Genomic DNA, 13,014 nt, shown 5'->3' with positions numbered 1-13,014 from the left:
AGTAAGTGTATGTAGATACATATTTTAAACTACGTCTAAAAGATTAGTTGTGCACAGGAGATGTAGCATGCGGTCCAGCACAGTGAAAGTAGACAAAGTGATGAACTGACATAATTTTGGGGTGAGTCACAAGTGAAATTCAACGCATTTGTTTTTGTTATACAAAAGATATTTCTTCCATAAGAAGAAATATTGTTTTGCTCTGAAGTCACGTTTGATCAGTGTAGGATCTCAACTCCCTGAAATAATTTCGTGTGTGGTCTTGCGCTTGACTGAATCGTCTGGTGTGTGCGTGCTTTTTCTTACGTTTAAAATATAAAGAATTGGCTACAGTGCTATAGGCACTTCTTACTAGGCACTTTACATGCCCCTCCGTGTAAGTCAAAAGTAAATTACAATGTGTGATGACAGGTTTCGGCATGTGTCCTTCTCAAAGGCCTTTTGAAGGGACAAGTGGCCGATGGTGGACACATATTTAGCTGCAGTGGGGATTGAACGTGACCTTTCCTTTACAGTAGATACTCTCAGATTCTAGGTCACGCTGCTGCCCAAAAGGGAAAAACAAACAAAGACCAGACAATAATACTGGACCCCTTAGTTTCCATGCCAAAAAGCCTTCAATATAGTTCTATTAGTCATGGAAACCAAGAGCAGAGCTGAGAGACTTGGAGAAGGTGATAATCGATGAAGTGCCGCTTGGGGGAATAAAGGCAGTGTCTAGACTTGACACATCTCTAGCCCACAGAGTAAAATCCTCAGTGTTAATTTACCCTTGTCGGGTAAAATGTGTCCACTGTTATACTCAGAGTTCAATTAACACTGAGAATTTCACTGTGCAGCTGCTCTTGGGGGGTGCCAGCGACCACAGGGAGTATTATATAACTCTTAGACTGTGTTTTGACACAGGTTGTCCTATCTGGACTCAAAGGGTCCAGGCGTCTGTCAACACACACCAAACGTTGGCCATGGGGGCAAGCCAGGGTCGGGTAAACACACAACGCTTGTGGCAACCGACTGGGAACTGGGCGTGCTTCCTGGTGCGCTCAAACAGGTGGAGGCAACAATGTCTCTACTGATGGTGCACCCCTGTGTTCTGCCAATTCCTCTCAGCTACAGACGTTCGAGGACTGCCTGGCCTTGGTGGGTGTACCATTTGAGGCCTGAAACAAAGATTTGGCTCGACAAACACAACTCAATCACCTGCAGGAAAAGAAAAAAAAGAGAAAGTAAACCAGTGCTGATGTTACAGAGGGCGACCGCAACCAGTCCTACAGAACTAAACATGGCAGAGCTACCGCACGTGAAAGCCTTGCTTGTACAGCATTTATGTAGTTTGTTACAATACAGACATGTACAATGTCCAGTGAAGAAGTAACTAAGTATAATTGTTCAACACTAGATTTTCAGGCCGCTACGCGACCTTCAAATCGGGGCCTCCACGTGGTCTCTGGTGCGATTATTCTCATGGCAGAGCCCTGAACAGTGTTTGTGCCAAATTTGGTGCGGATCGGAGCAATGGTGCACCTCACAAGTCCGGATGTTACGTTTGTGACGTCCACCCACCGTTGACCCAGAAGGCAATTTTAATATAGGATTGAGATCATCATAAAAAGATGCACATGTCCATTCAATAAGAGTCACCTCTCTTTTCTACTAGCTAACTCTTCACTGCTACAACCTAGAAGGTATGCAATCCACCTGCCCCTGACACCAGCTCACTCCGGCCAAGAGTTCTCCCTCTTTAAGTGTCAAATGTATTTATAATACAGATATATACAGTATCCAACATCGTGTGCAGAAGCAATTGATCAGGACAGCTGAAATGTAACAGCCCAAGTTCATTAACAGTTCACTAAAACATGAAGAGTGAATACCAGTTTAGACACAAATGAGGCAATGTTAGAATTTTAAAATGGGACCTAGAGGCTAACTCAGCTTCCTGAGACTTGCCGACAAAACAGAGATGAACCCATCATCGAGTCCAAATGAACGTCAGCAGAGATCATTACTACTGCGATGTGATGCGCACATGAAAGGAGCAGCTGAACGGCATGTTCATGACGTCATCCTCCTCGGTTCTGCTTCATGTTCCTTCACACAGTTACTTACTCCTCGTGGGAGGTCCTGACCCATCTGTATCTTTTAGCTATAGAGCGATATCAGGACATTTACAGTATGAGGAAAATTATACTTCAGCCAAGAACCACAATATCCCACCCCGGTTAATATCTGAGGTCACATCCAGAGTCAAAACAGTCTGCCCTTCACAGAGTTCCATCACGGACCACCGGCGCATCACTCGCTAGCCCATAAGTCAAGCTAACACTTGGAGCCTTGACCCCCTGTTCTACACGCCTGTGGCTGAACACTCACCCCTCAACTCCACAGATAACTTCCCTGGCCAGATGCAATGTGGTGGGTGTGCTTGTTTAGCTTTAAAATGACAGCGGTTGGTTGATCTCGCCACGCTTTCATCAAGGCTTACTCATCGCCACAGCTGAACAGACGATGACTACATGGCTGAAGGTATGTGCGGTGCCTGCTCACATGTACCCATCATCTCTTCCTTCTTTCCTTCAATCACCTCCTCCTTTTGCCTCTGCGGTTGGTTTGTTGGTTTCCCGACAGACATTGGAGACATCGCTCCACTGGCTGGCTTTAACTGCTCTCCAGAGTCCATGCATGGCGGGCTTGGCATTTCTGACTGAGTGCCACAAAGAGACATTTTTGCCTTGTATGGCGTTGTGTGTTCGAAAAACCTCAGGGGAAAGTGACGGCTGAGCATTTTGTTCACACTTCCTAAAAAGCACAAGAGGCTTTCTAGGAAAGCAGGATGACTAGAGGGTAACTGGGAGGTCACACCTGTATTTGGATGCCTTCAAAAGTCAATGTGGCATTATTCATATTCCTGATGTGTTATTTAAATGGCAAGAATGTTAATGCTAAGTCAGTTGATGGTGCTTGTGTTTGTCACAAATAAAATCAAGTGTCACTCATGTGTGTGTGTGTGTATATATATATATAAATAATCATATATATTATAATTTCAGTATGTTTTACTGTGTTTAAAACTGACATGATCAGTCTATACAGTCTGGCGTTTTACTATGTTTAAAATGGTCATGGATCACTGGGATCAGTCTATAGTCTGGTAAGTGTCTCACTCCGTTTCAACCCAAGACAAAAACATAGAAAGACCTGCCATCTCCGGTTTACTTTGTGTATCTGATTGAAGTAGGCGGGCGCCTTTTTAGGAGACTGGAAGCAGGTTGGAGTCTATTAATTCCAATGGAAGAGTGAATGTGAACACAGCTTCTGAACGATTCTTTACCCCATGGTCACTGAACTAAATATTGGACCCGATCATCACAAGCCACACAATATACCCAAGATTTCTTTTTTCAGCGAGACAAATCAGGAGAACATCTACTTTATCGACTTCTCTCTGTCCCAGCAACACTCTCGCGGGATCTAGCACCAGCAAGCATAGGACGTTCCCGAGATTTGCCGCCAGACGCCGGTGCCCACTTAGGAGACCGTTTGTAGGATGTGTGTTCCATTTTGCCTCTAGTGGCTACAATTGGGATGGTGAATCTTCATAAATTAACCATCTTTGTTTCAACCTGCCATGATCTGTCTAGTTTGTCCATTTACTTTGTTTAAAACTCATGGAGTAGTTTATAGTCTGGTCTTTTACTCTGTTTCAACATCTCATGAATCAGACTATAGTCTGGTCTTTTACTCTGTTTCAACCGGTCATCGTCTAGTGTCTCACTCATGATACTGCCCATGATACTGACATGACGCTGACCATGACACTACCCATGATATGGACATGATACTGACACTTCCCCATAACCAGCATCACCTTCTATGGCCAGGACCTTCCCCCGTCACCAACCTGGGAGTCAGAATGGACCGCCACCTCAACTTTGAGGCCCACATTAAACACCTGCTTAATGGTGGGCTTTTGAGAGTTCAACAGGAAGTGCCGTTGTAGAAAGCAGGGAGGAATCACTATACAGCAGCTGCTGGTATACAGTAAGTGCTGAAAATGTAAACCAGTGGAAATGTACAGGATTAGAGGAGGATTACACCCAGTGCACAACCAGGGCAAAATGGCAACTCAAATAAACACATGACAACCAGCCTTCCAATATATATCTTTTTTTTATTGGACCAACAGAAAATTTGACCATTTTAAACAAAGAGAATGTAAAACATTCCCTGCCTGACAAAGCAGGAGCCAGTACAGGGAGGCAACGTGTATGAGAAAGGGATAGGGAGTAGTGAATGGATAGGAGAGATGGAGGACATTGGATGCAAAATGGGGAACACATGCTGAAATAGTTGTTTTGAGGTCAGGGACACCTGAGGAACAGAAAGAACACAACAGTCAGAACAAATAGTAAAATCTAACAGTGTCGCATTTCTAAGTAACTTAAAATTCGACACTTTTCCGGACCTCAATCTGTCTTTGAAATCCGATTTATCACTAGTTACACTATAACTCTCCCTACCACGCCATAAACACAAATCAATTTCAGATTAAAACAATGTCATTAGCCTGACTAGAACTTTGGGAAAATGCATCTGTCTGTTGGTTAAGTCCGACTAGAATCTTGGGAGAATTGATCTTAAAAAACAATTGTTATGTGAACCAGTCATTACAAGCTTCAAGTGCACAAGACGCAGGAACAGAACCAGCAATAACTCTTTCACTAGTACCATCTGTCGAGAGGCACTACTACCTCCTAAAGGCATGACAGACTATGTAACAATGCTTAATTTGGTTTCCGACACCTCATCCCTCTCATCACACATGACTGAGCTTCTGCATGGGAGGTAGATGATGCCAGTCCAACATAAACACCAATGGATGCCAGGCTTCATTAAGCAACCAGCTTTGTTGGTGAGTGCACACTGCACAGCACAGAGGGCTCGCCCTCAGAGCTAGCGTTTAGAGATGCCAGGAATGTTTACATTCCTCAGTTAGTGATGGGTGAAACTAGGTTAGGCTTTGGAACAGAGGGCTTGCGATGTACCATTACTGCATGTCTTATCTCTAGACCATCTGAATGCAAGGTTTGCCTGTCAGACCGCAGGACTGCCATTACAGCATGGTAACCATTAGGGGCGGAAATTGGTAGGTGACGATTCAATTCGATTCCGAGGGCTACAATTCAATTAAATTGCGATTAATTTACTTCCATTATCTTTTATTGATAATAAAAACTAATGGAAGAGATGTGTCACTGTCAGCTGGAAAGTTATATTTGCCGAAACAATTGCAGGAAACCAACAAGAAAATAAGTCATTTTTTGTAAAATAATACTGACTTATAACAAAGGCTTCTCAATATTCTGATAACCAACCAAAATATGGCTGCTGCTCTGTGCAATTAGAGATATGATGAAAAAAAAAATCTAAAATCTAATTATTTTTATTTATTTTAAATAATCTATTTTTGACATTTGTGAATCGATTCATAATCATCCATGTTCGAATCGCGATTAATTGCCGAATCGATTATATTTTCCACCCCATGTAACCATGCAAACCCTAAATAATTCATTGTACAACAAATAGTGAAAACAGCACAGCTACAATCTCACAATGCGTGGCATCGCGACACGTTGTGAGCTCGAAGGTCTGTTATTTTTTAGAATGTTTTTCGTCTATGACATGCCCAAAATAGGGACGTCAGGTTTAAAGTGGTTAAACGATGCCGAAAATGCTACTAAATTTGATTATTTGTACTGGTCATTGTCAGTCATTTCTTTGCATATTTCAGTAATAGGCTTTGTATATTTAAGAAGCTTTGTTTACAAACCATAAAAGACAAACATAAACGTAGTTTTTATTATTATGTGCAGTGTTGTATTGGTGATTTCGTTAGTGGTGGGACACTATTTTAATGACGTCACGCGCACGTCGCTTAACACCTACACTACAGGTCACACAATGGACAATTGATATGCATCTAGGCTCATACCTATGTTAATCCTAAGTTAATGTGCGTGCACGTGCTCAAAAAAGTGGTTGCACGGCGTGTTACCACGTCCCAAGACCAATGCATCCCTGATTATGTGCCAGTATTCAATGACAAAAACACAATCAAGTCATTAACCGTATTTGTGTATGACAATCATCAATTAAAATGTCATGACTGTGCATGGCAGGGCGGCTTGGGAGAAGTCAGTGGATAGGTGGTGATGGGGTAGGGCTAGGCAATAAGATCTCAAATCCTTATCACCAGTCTCCCAAACCTTTGCCTCAATTACGATTAATGAACAATATTCTTTTTGGGGTGAAAATAGCATAACTACAGGCTCAGCGTGTCGCAATGCGTTGTGAGCTTGTAGATCAGCTATGTTTGGCATTTCTGTACACCACCATTGTGTATAAGTATAATACAGGTTAGATATATTGGAATATTTTTGATAATCGACTGTGTCGATTTGTTGATATATAGCTACTGTAGAATAGATAGATATCTGCAGATATATATATATATATAGACATATTTACCATTGAGCCTGCCTGCTTGCTCAGGGGCTAAATTGAATCTTGACCATCGGGTCAAAATTCATGTCAGATCCTGTGTCTAGGTGAGACATGACCTTTGATACGATCCAAATGTCTCAATAGAAGAGCAGGGAGACTAAATACAACCACCCCAATTGTAAAAGTTACTGTATATTGTAACCTATTCTGCCATACAGAGTGGACAAAAGTACATTTTATTCATTAAAAAAAGTTCCATGGTGCTGCTTTAAGATTAGTAATTGGTTATTTCCGTTAATTGCCCAGCCCTATGATGGGGTGTGCGAGACGTGCCTTTTCACTCGTCGATGTACTCAAATGGCTCTGGGGGCTCGGGCTCCTGCTCCTCCTCCTCGATCTTGGGGCCGTGGGCGGAGACTGGCTCCACTAGCTCCTCCTCCTCTTCGCTAGTGTCTCTCATGATGATGATTCCGCCTGTGGTCAGCTGGTAGACAGGGAATAAACAACAATAATAACAATGTCAGTACACAGGAGAGGTTACACCAATGTCAAGACGTACATAAGAGAGGTTACACCAATGTCAAAGTATTTTGACGTTCTTTTTCCAAGTCAAAATATGTCATTTTTGTCAAGTGACCCTCGTCAACAAGGTCGCGTTAGTATAAATTAACCTTTCGTCCGCCGAAAGTCTAAAATGTAAAAGGTACATAGCCAGACAAGGTAAAGCAATTATGATTCACTTCCCAACTACACAATAAAATCCTTAGTTTATTTTACTAAGAGGAGTACAGTACACAAATGGAATTTGTCCATTTGTACACTGTTCAGCGTTACATTAACACTAAGAATTTTACTGTGTAATGTCTTCTTGGTTCCCAGTCAGTGGAACACGCTGCATCCACAGTTGTTTAACTCTCCCCCACTCTCAACATGGGACTTGTGCTTGTGTAATAGCTGGAAAAATTTAAGTATTCACATGGGGCTTAGAACAGCATAAACTACCATGACTCAGCCCATGAGAGGAACAGAGAGAGACAGAGATGTGTCCCAGCGGTTCAGCCAGCTAGTATGCATACAAAATAGAAATAGATCTGTGACATCATGGGTTCAACTCCGGTTCAAATGCTCTGTGTTGCACGTCACCCCCCCCCCCCCGCTATACCAGGTCTTTCCTGCATTTTGTAAACCATTGGATTATGGATTATTAGCATTTGTAGAATCGGCCTCAGGTCTTAACACATTTAGAACAGAGGCCGATTCTAAAAACGTTTTCTAAATCCTGACCAAACTTTTCTGAAAAACATCTAAAAAATGTTGCTATACTAAGGTATAGTTTCGTATTTGGTGCTGCAGGTGAATTCCTGTAACTTTCACCAAAACAAAACAAATGATATAAATATAAAATGTTTCTCTTTCCCCCAAATCATTATTTTATTCAAATGTATCATTGTTGTCTCCGCCAGGCCGAAAGGCATGGCGAGAGAGTATGTTTTGCCCCCTGTCCGTCCGTCCGTCCGTCCGTCCGTCCGTCCGTCCGTCCGTCCGTCCGTCATTCTGTCTGTGGACAGCTAATCTCCGGCACCGTTGGCTTGATCGCAGCGAAACTGTGCACACACACTCCCTGGATGCCACAGCAGAACCTCTGCCCCAAATTTCTCACATGGGCCTTTTATAGCGCCACCAGGAGGCCGATTTGTGCAAAACATTTTTGACAGTGCTCCTACAGATTTGGTCCCAAAATCTCACAAATCGGTACATAGTGTCTCTATAGTCATTAAACGAAACGGGTCTTTCAGATTTTTTATATTCCATCCTGATTGGCTAAAAATGGCTTCCAAAGTTTGCAGGAGTGCTCAGTTTCGAACAAAATGCCTCAAATCATGAACACAGCATGCAATCTCCGTGAAATTTTGCACGCATATTTCCACTATGCCGAGGAAGAAATGCCACTTGAATATTTTCAAATCAGCCTCATGGTGGCGCTATAACAGGCCGATTCGTGTTTTTACTTATAACTGCACCGATCTATGTAAAACTTTGTATGCACACTCCTTAGAGGTCAAGGAAAAACCTTTGCCCTGCATTTTTCACATCTGCTTTTATAGCGCCACCAGGAGGCCGACTTATGTAAAACATTTTTTTTAGATTACTCCTTCCGATTATATCCAAATTTCACGCAAATCGGTACATATGATCTCTATAGTCATGTGATCAAGGTGCATCTGTTTGATTTTTCATATTCCATCCTGATTGGCTAAGATTCACATCTAAAGTTTGCAGTAGTGGCTTGTTTTGAACAAAATGCCGCAAATCATGAACGCTGCGTCCGATTGCGGTCAAACTTTGCACGCACATTCACACTATGTTGAGGAACAAATGCCACCCTTTTAACATTGGCCTGTTATAGCGCCACCAGCAGGTCTAATAAAGCAAAAATGTTTTAACAGAATGCCTCAAATCCTGAATGCAGTGTCCAATTGCCGTGCCAGGCCTAAGAAAAAATTGCACCCTTTTCACATGGGCCTATTATAGCGCCACCAGGAGGCCACAATAACCTACCTGACCTGGCGGAGACCTGTGCTCCGAGGAGCACTTTTTCTAGTTTGAACTCAATTTAATTGATTAGTTTAATTAGCTGTTGCACCCCTAATACACACCCCATCTCTGTGGTGGTGGTAGGCCTCTGAAGATCTGAGCACTTTTGTTTAGTTGCAGTATTTTGGTGCTTTATTATCTAGTTTGTGATGTTTAATTTACACATCGGTTTAGAATGATTTATCATCTATCCGAGATGTTTTCTAGCACAGCGAGCATTACTTTGACACAGTAACTAATTACTGTGATACACATACATATGGTTGTACGTACCGGTTTGAAGGGCTGGTAGCGGCAGGTCTCAGACATGTTGAGGACTTTGAGCTGGGCCGGCATCACCCTGGCCGGGTTCTCCAGCAGCTGGAAGTTGGGCTCTGGCTCTTTCTTCTTCTCTTTTTCCTTTTCCTTCTCTTTTTCCTTCTCCTTTTCCTCCTTCTTCTCCTTCTCATCGTCTTTTTTATCGTCTTTTTTCTCTTCTTTCTTGTCTTCTTTCTCTTCTTTCTTCTCTTCTTTTTTCTCTTCTTTTTTATCCTTCTCAGCCTCCTGCACCTCCTGAATGTCAACGAAACCAAAAAGAAGAGCAAACTGTTGTTGTTTTTTTTACTTCAGAGAACCCCATTTCACAAGTTTTCATGAGGTTGTTTATGATTACACTGAAGAGTTTATGGGTTATAAATATTGGGTTTCTATGCTATGATCTGTCATGGTGTCCTTGGTAGCGAGTGATTTGTTGGTCTACTGCTGTGGTTCTGAACCTGTGGGTCGGGAACCCCAGGGGGGTCCCCACATGATTTTGGAGGGGTCCCCAGATGACAGTGAAGTGACAATTTAAGGACTTAAGACCTTTTTAATATCTAAAAATATATATATATCATTACTACATCAAAAGTAATCAACAAACTACCGTATACTATAAAAACTAGTCAAACCTTGGCCAAATAATATAAGTGGCAATTTTTTTTTAAATAGTCAATCTACAACCGATACCAGCATTTTAGGCTGTATCGGCAGCTTTACCGATACTGGTATTGGTTTCCGAACAACTCTAGTAAAAATCACAGAGATGGGGCAGGGGCGTGTTTTGCAAAATGTGCTACAAAAGGCATAAACGCCAGACTAACGTCTGCAGCTTGTTGGATAATTCAGAAAACAATAGTGTTCGCAACTCCAGTCAACACCTCCAATCTGTCTCAGAGCAATGCAGTTAAGTTCTACTCTTTGCAGATTGTTTGTTGCCGTTTACTCATGTGAATAATTATAATTGAAAAGGTAAAATGACAAAATATTATGGCTGAAAAGTGAATTTCATAGTCTTCAATGAGTGGAAAAACAAACGTTTCAGAAGCCATCATCAGTGTCACGCTGGCTGACACACACACACACAGACATGAAACACACTAGTTTTTTTGCCCTCCTTTGAGTGCTGGTTTGTTTACTTGTCACAAAAAAATGAACCTGACGTACTTTAAAGCAAGAGTCATTCAAACCAATAAATGTCATTTGAAGAATTAGGATGTCTTTAACACATTCCCTGCCAGAGGGTTTTTTTAATTTTACTTCCCCCAGTGCCAGTGTTTAAATTTTTAATTTTTAGGAGCCGAGATACAGGATTTTAAAGTAATAAGTTAACCAAGGAGTGAATGGAGCTAGAAATCTTTGGATCGTGATATCTCTGGTTCTGTGTGGATAAATTGAAAAAAAAAAAAAGACCAAAAAAAACTTTTTTTTTTTTTTTTTTGAAAAACGGTTATACTCGTGGATGGATTTTTTTGGCAGTAAACGGGTGTATTTTTCATCAACGGTTATACTCGTGATTGGCAGGCAAAGTGTTAACCAAGGAGAGGGGTAGGGGGTATTCATTACTGCATCATTTGGAGTATTGTTTGTAATGAAAAGCTGCATCGAATTGATAACACATGATTGGACACCATCAGATTAGACCAAGGACTTCGCCATAGCCTGGCCAAGAAATGAGAACCGGTGAAATGTGAACTCAGCGACCCGGTTGTCTGACCCCCAGAGTCAAGCCAAATAAATCAAAACATCTGTGATGTGAGGTGGTCTGGACAACTCCAGGCCCCGTCTCTCAGCACCAGGGCTGGAACCTAGCATGGTGGAGCTAATCAAACACGCTGCTTAACGTCCCGACAAACTGCCCACTGAAAGCTATACTGGACCTGGGGTGACAGCTGCTGTCGATTGTGTGTGAGTGAACTAGCTGAGCGGATCTTAGGGCAGTTAAATGGGTAGGGATTAGAGATGCGCGGATCGCGGTTTTAGCCGCTGTTGCCGCAGTTAACCGCAGTTTGGGTGGATTTGGGTCAATCAAATATAATTATTAATTAATATTGGATAAACCGCGGGTGAAATAATGCGGGAATTAAATTAATGATATCAATCTATAGACCTATAATAGCTTTTAAAAAGCACTAAATTTCACTGTGTGCGTTTGTAGTATTTAAATATTACGTCATTTTACACCAGGCACAAAATAGCCGCTCACTACATGTTGCTTTGCAGCCGGCCAGTGTTGCCAGGTTGCGACAACTTGCGAGAGAAATAAGCAGCCAGGTCTATGAAAACAAGCCCACAACAAGTGCCAAACAAAAGTCGCTTATAAAAAGCTTATAAAAAGCCGACATGGCAACAAAGTGGTTGAAAGCGAAAGTAACTCAATGAACTGAATGAAGACGTGCGCTTGTAGTTACCATGGTTGTGGATTGTATACAGTCACTGCATCGCGACATTGTTTATAAGAAAACTAACGTCAGGAAAATAACAATTATTTGGTGCGGTTGGTGCGGATCTATAAATAGGATGAAATAATTACCGCGGGTGGATGGCGGATGGATAATGAACTTGTTAACGCGGATTTGGGTGACAAAAAAACCCATCCGCGCATCTCTAGTAGGGATGCTTTTACAGCTCTCAAGACCTAACCTTTTAACCTTAGACTTTACCCAGGAATAGTTTAAGACAGTGATGCCTAAACTTTGTTTCGAAACCTAACTTCTAATGTTCACTTTATTCTTCTTTGTGTTCTGCTGCATCTTAACAGGATGAAATGTACCTCATGAATTAAGATTGACAGTGTTTGTATGTACTCTATGTGTGTGTTGTATGTACTGTATGTGTGTGGTGTGCGTGTGTCAGGAAATACACAAACGTCAGTGTGTGCTTCAGTCAGTCAGTGAGTGAGTGGGTGTGCCCTTTTTTGGTGCAGTCCAGCAGTGGCAATCTGGTGTGTAGCAGTTGATACTACCACCACTGCTATGAACCACAATATAATCTTGAACAAATTACCACCAGGCAGACACATATGGCAGACGTAAATGCTGTTGCAAGTCGTCTGTAATGGCAAAGATTTTCCAGTTTTACAAGCCAGTTATCCAGGTAACCTATTGCACTTTAGAAAACTTAATTGGGTGATGAAACAGTCGGTGGCTTGTAAACTTTGAGAAGAAACGACCACTGGGACCAGTATACAAACAAAAGCTACTTCCTAACCTTTCACTATAATACAAACTGAAGACTTTCACTGAGGTGAAAAACAATAAAACAAACAAACTAGCAAATAAAATGGTAAACTAAATGCTCTGAGTGGAAGGAAGAGGCGTCGCTTTCTGGTTGGCTGGAGATAGGTGTGTGCGTGTGTTGTGCTCTGCACATGTGTCATCACTCACCACTTCCATTTTTTCTTCTTCTTTCTCTTTCTTCTCCTTCTCCTTCTCCTTCTTCTTGGCTTTAGCTGTGATGGAGAGAACAGCAGTAGATACCTGGTAGACATAAGAGACAATAGAAAGACAGAGTTAGGAGGAAGAGCATAAAGACAGCGATTTCCTGTTCTCTTATTATTTTAGACTGTAAGAGTGAACTACATTAACACATTGACTGCCAGAATTATTTCATATT

At 41.8% G+C, this 13,014-nt stretch overlaps 1 protein-coding gene across 2 annotated transcripts in view; it reads right to left on the bottom strand.

Annotated features, from left to right (window-relative positions):
- Window positions 1-4,151: 4,151 nt before the first annotated feature.
- The window catches only part of psmd1 (proteasome 26S subunit, non-ATPase 1), a 62,802-nt gene continuing 53,939 nt past the window's right edge, over window positions 4,152-13,014 (bottom strand). For both annotated transcript variants that reach the window (XM_080429819.1, XM_080429820.1), the window contains exons 22-25: window positions 12,786-12,878; window positions 9,376-9,654; window positions 6,841-6,991; window positions 4,152-4,371 (exon numbers count right to left, since the gene is read on the bottom strand). In XM_080429819.1, the coding sequence (XP_080285945.1) occupies window positions 6,845-6,991; window positions 9,376-9,654; window positions 12,786-12,878 (519 nt within the window). In that variant the 3' untranslated portion in view covers window positions 4,152-4,371; window positions 6,841-6,844. The remainder of the gene's footprint in view (window positions 4,372-6,840; window positions 6,992-9,375; window positions 9,655-12,785; window positions 12,879-13,014) is intronic.

This window comes from Gymnoscopelus braueri, assembly GCF_963280865.1.
Source record: "Gymnoscopelus braueri genome assembly, chromosome: 6".
Classification (NCBI taxonomy): Eukaryota; Metazoa; Chordata; class Actinopteri; order Myctophiformes; family Myctophidae; genus Gymnoscopelus; species Gymnoscopelus braueri.
The sequence above is the reverse complement of the archived record's forward strand: the minus strand, read 5'-3'. Positions and strand labels throughout refer to the sequence as shown.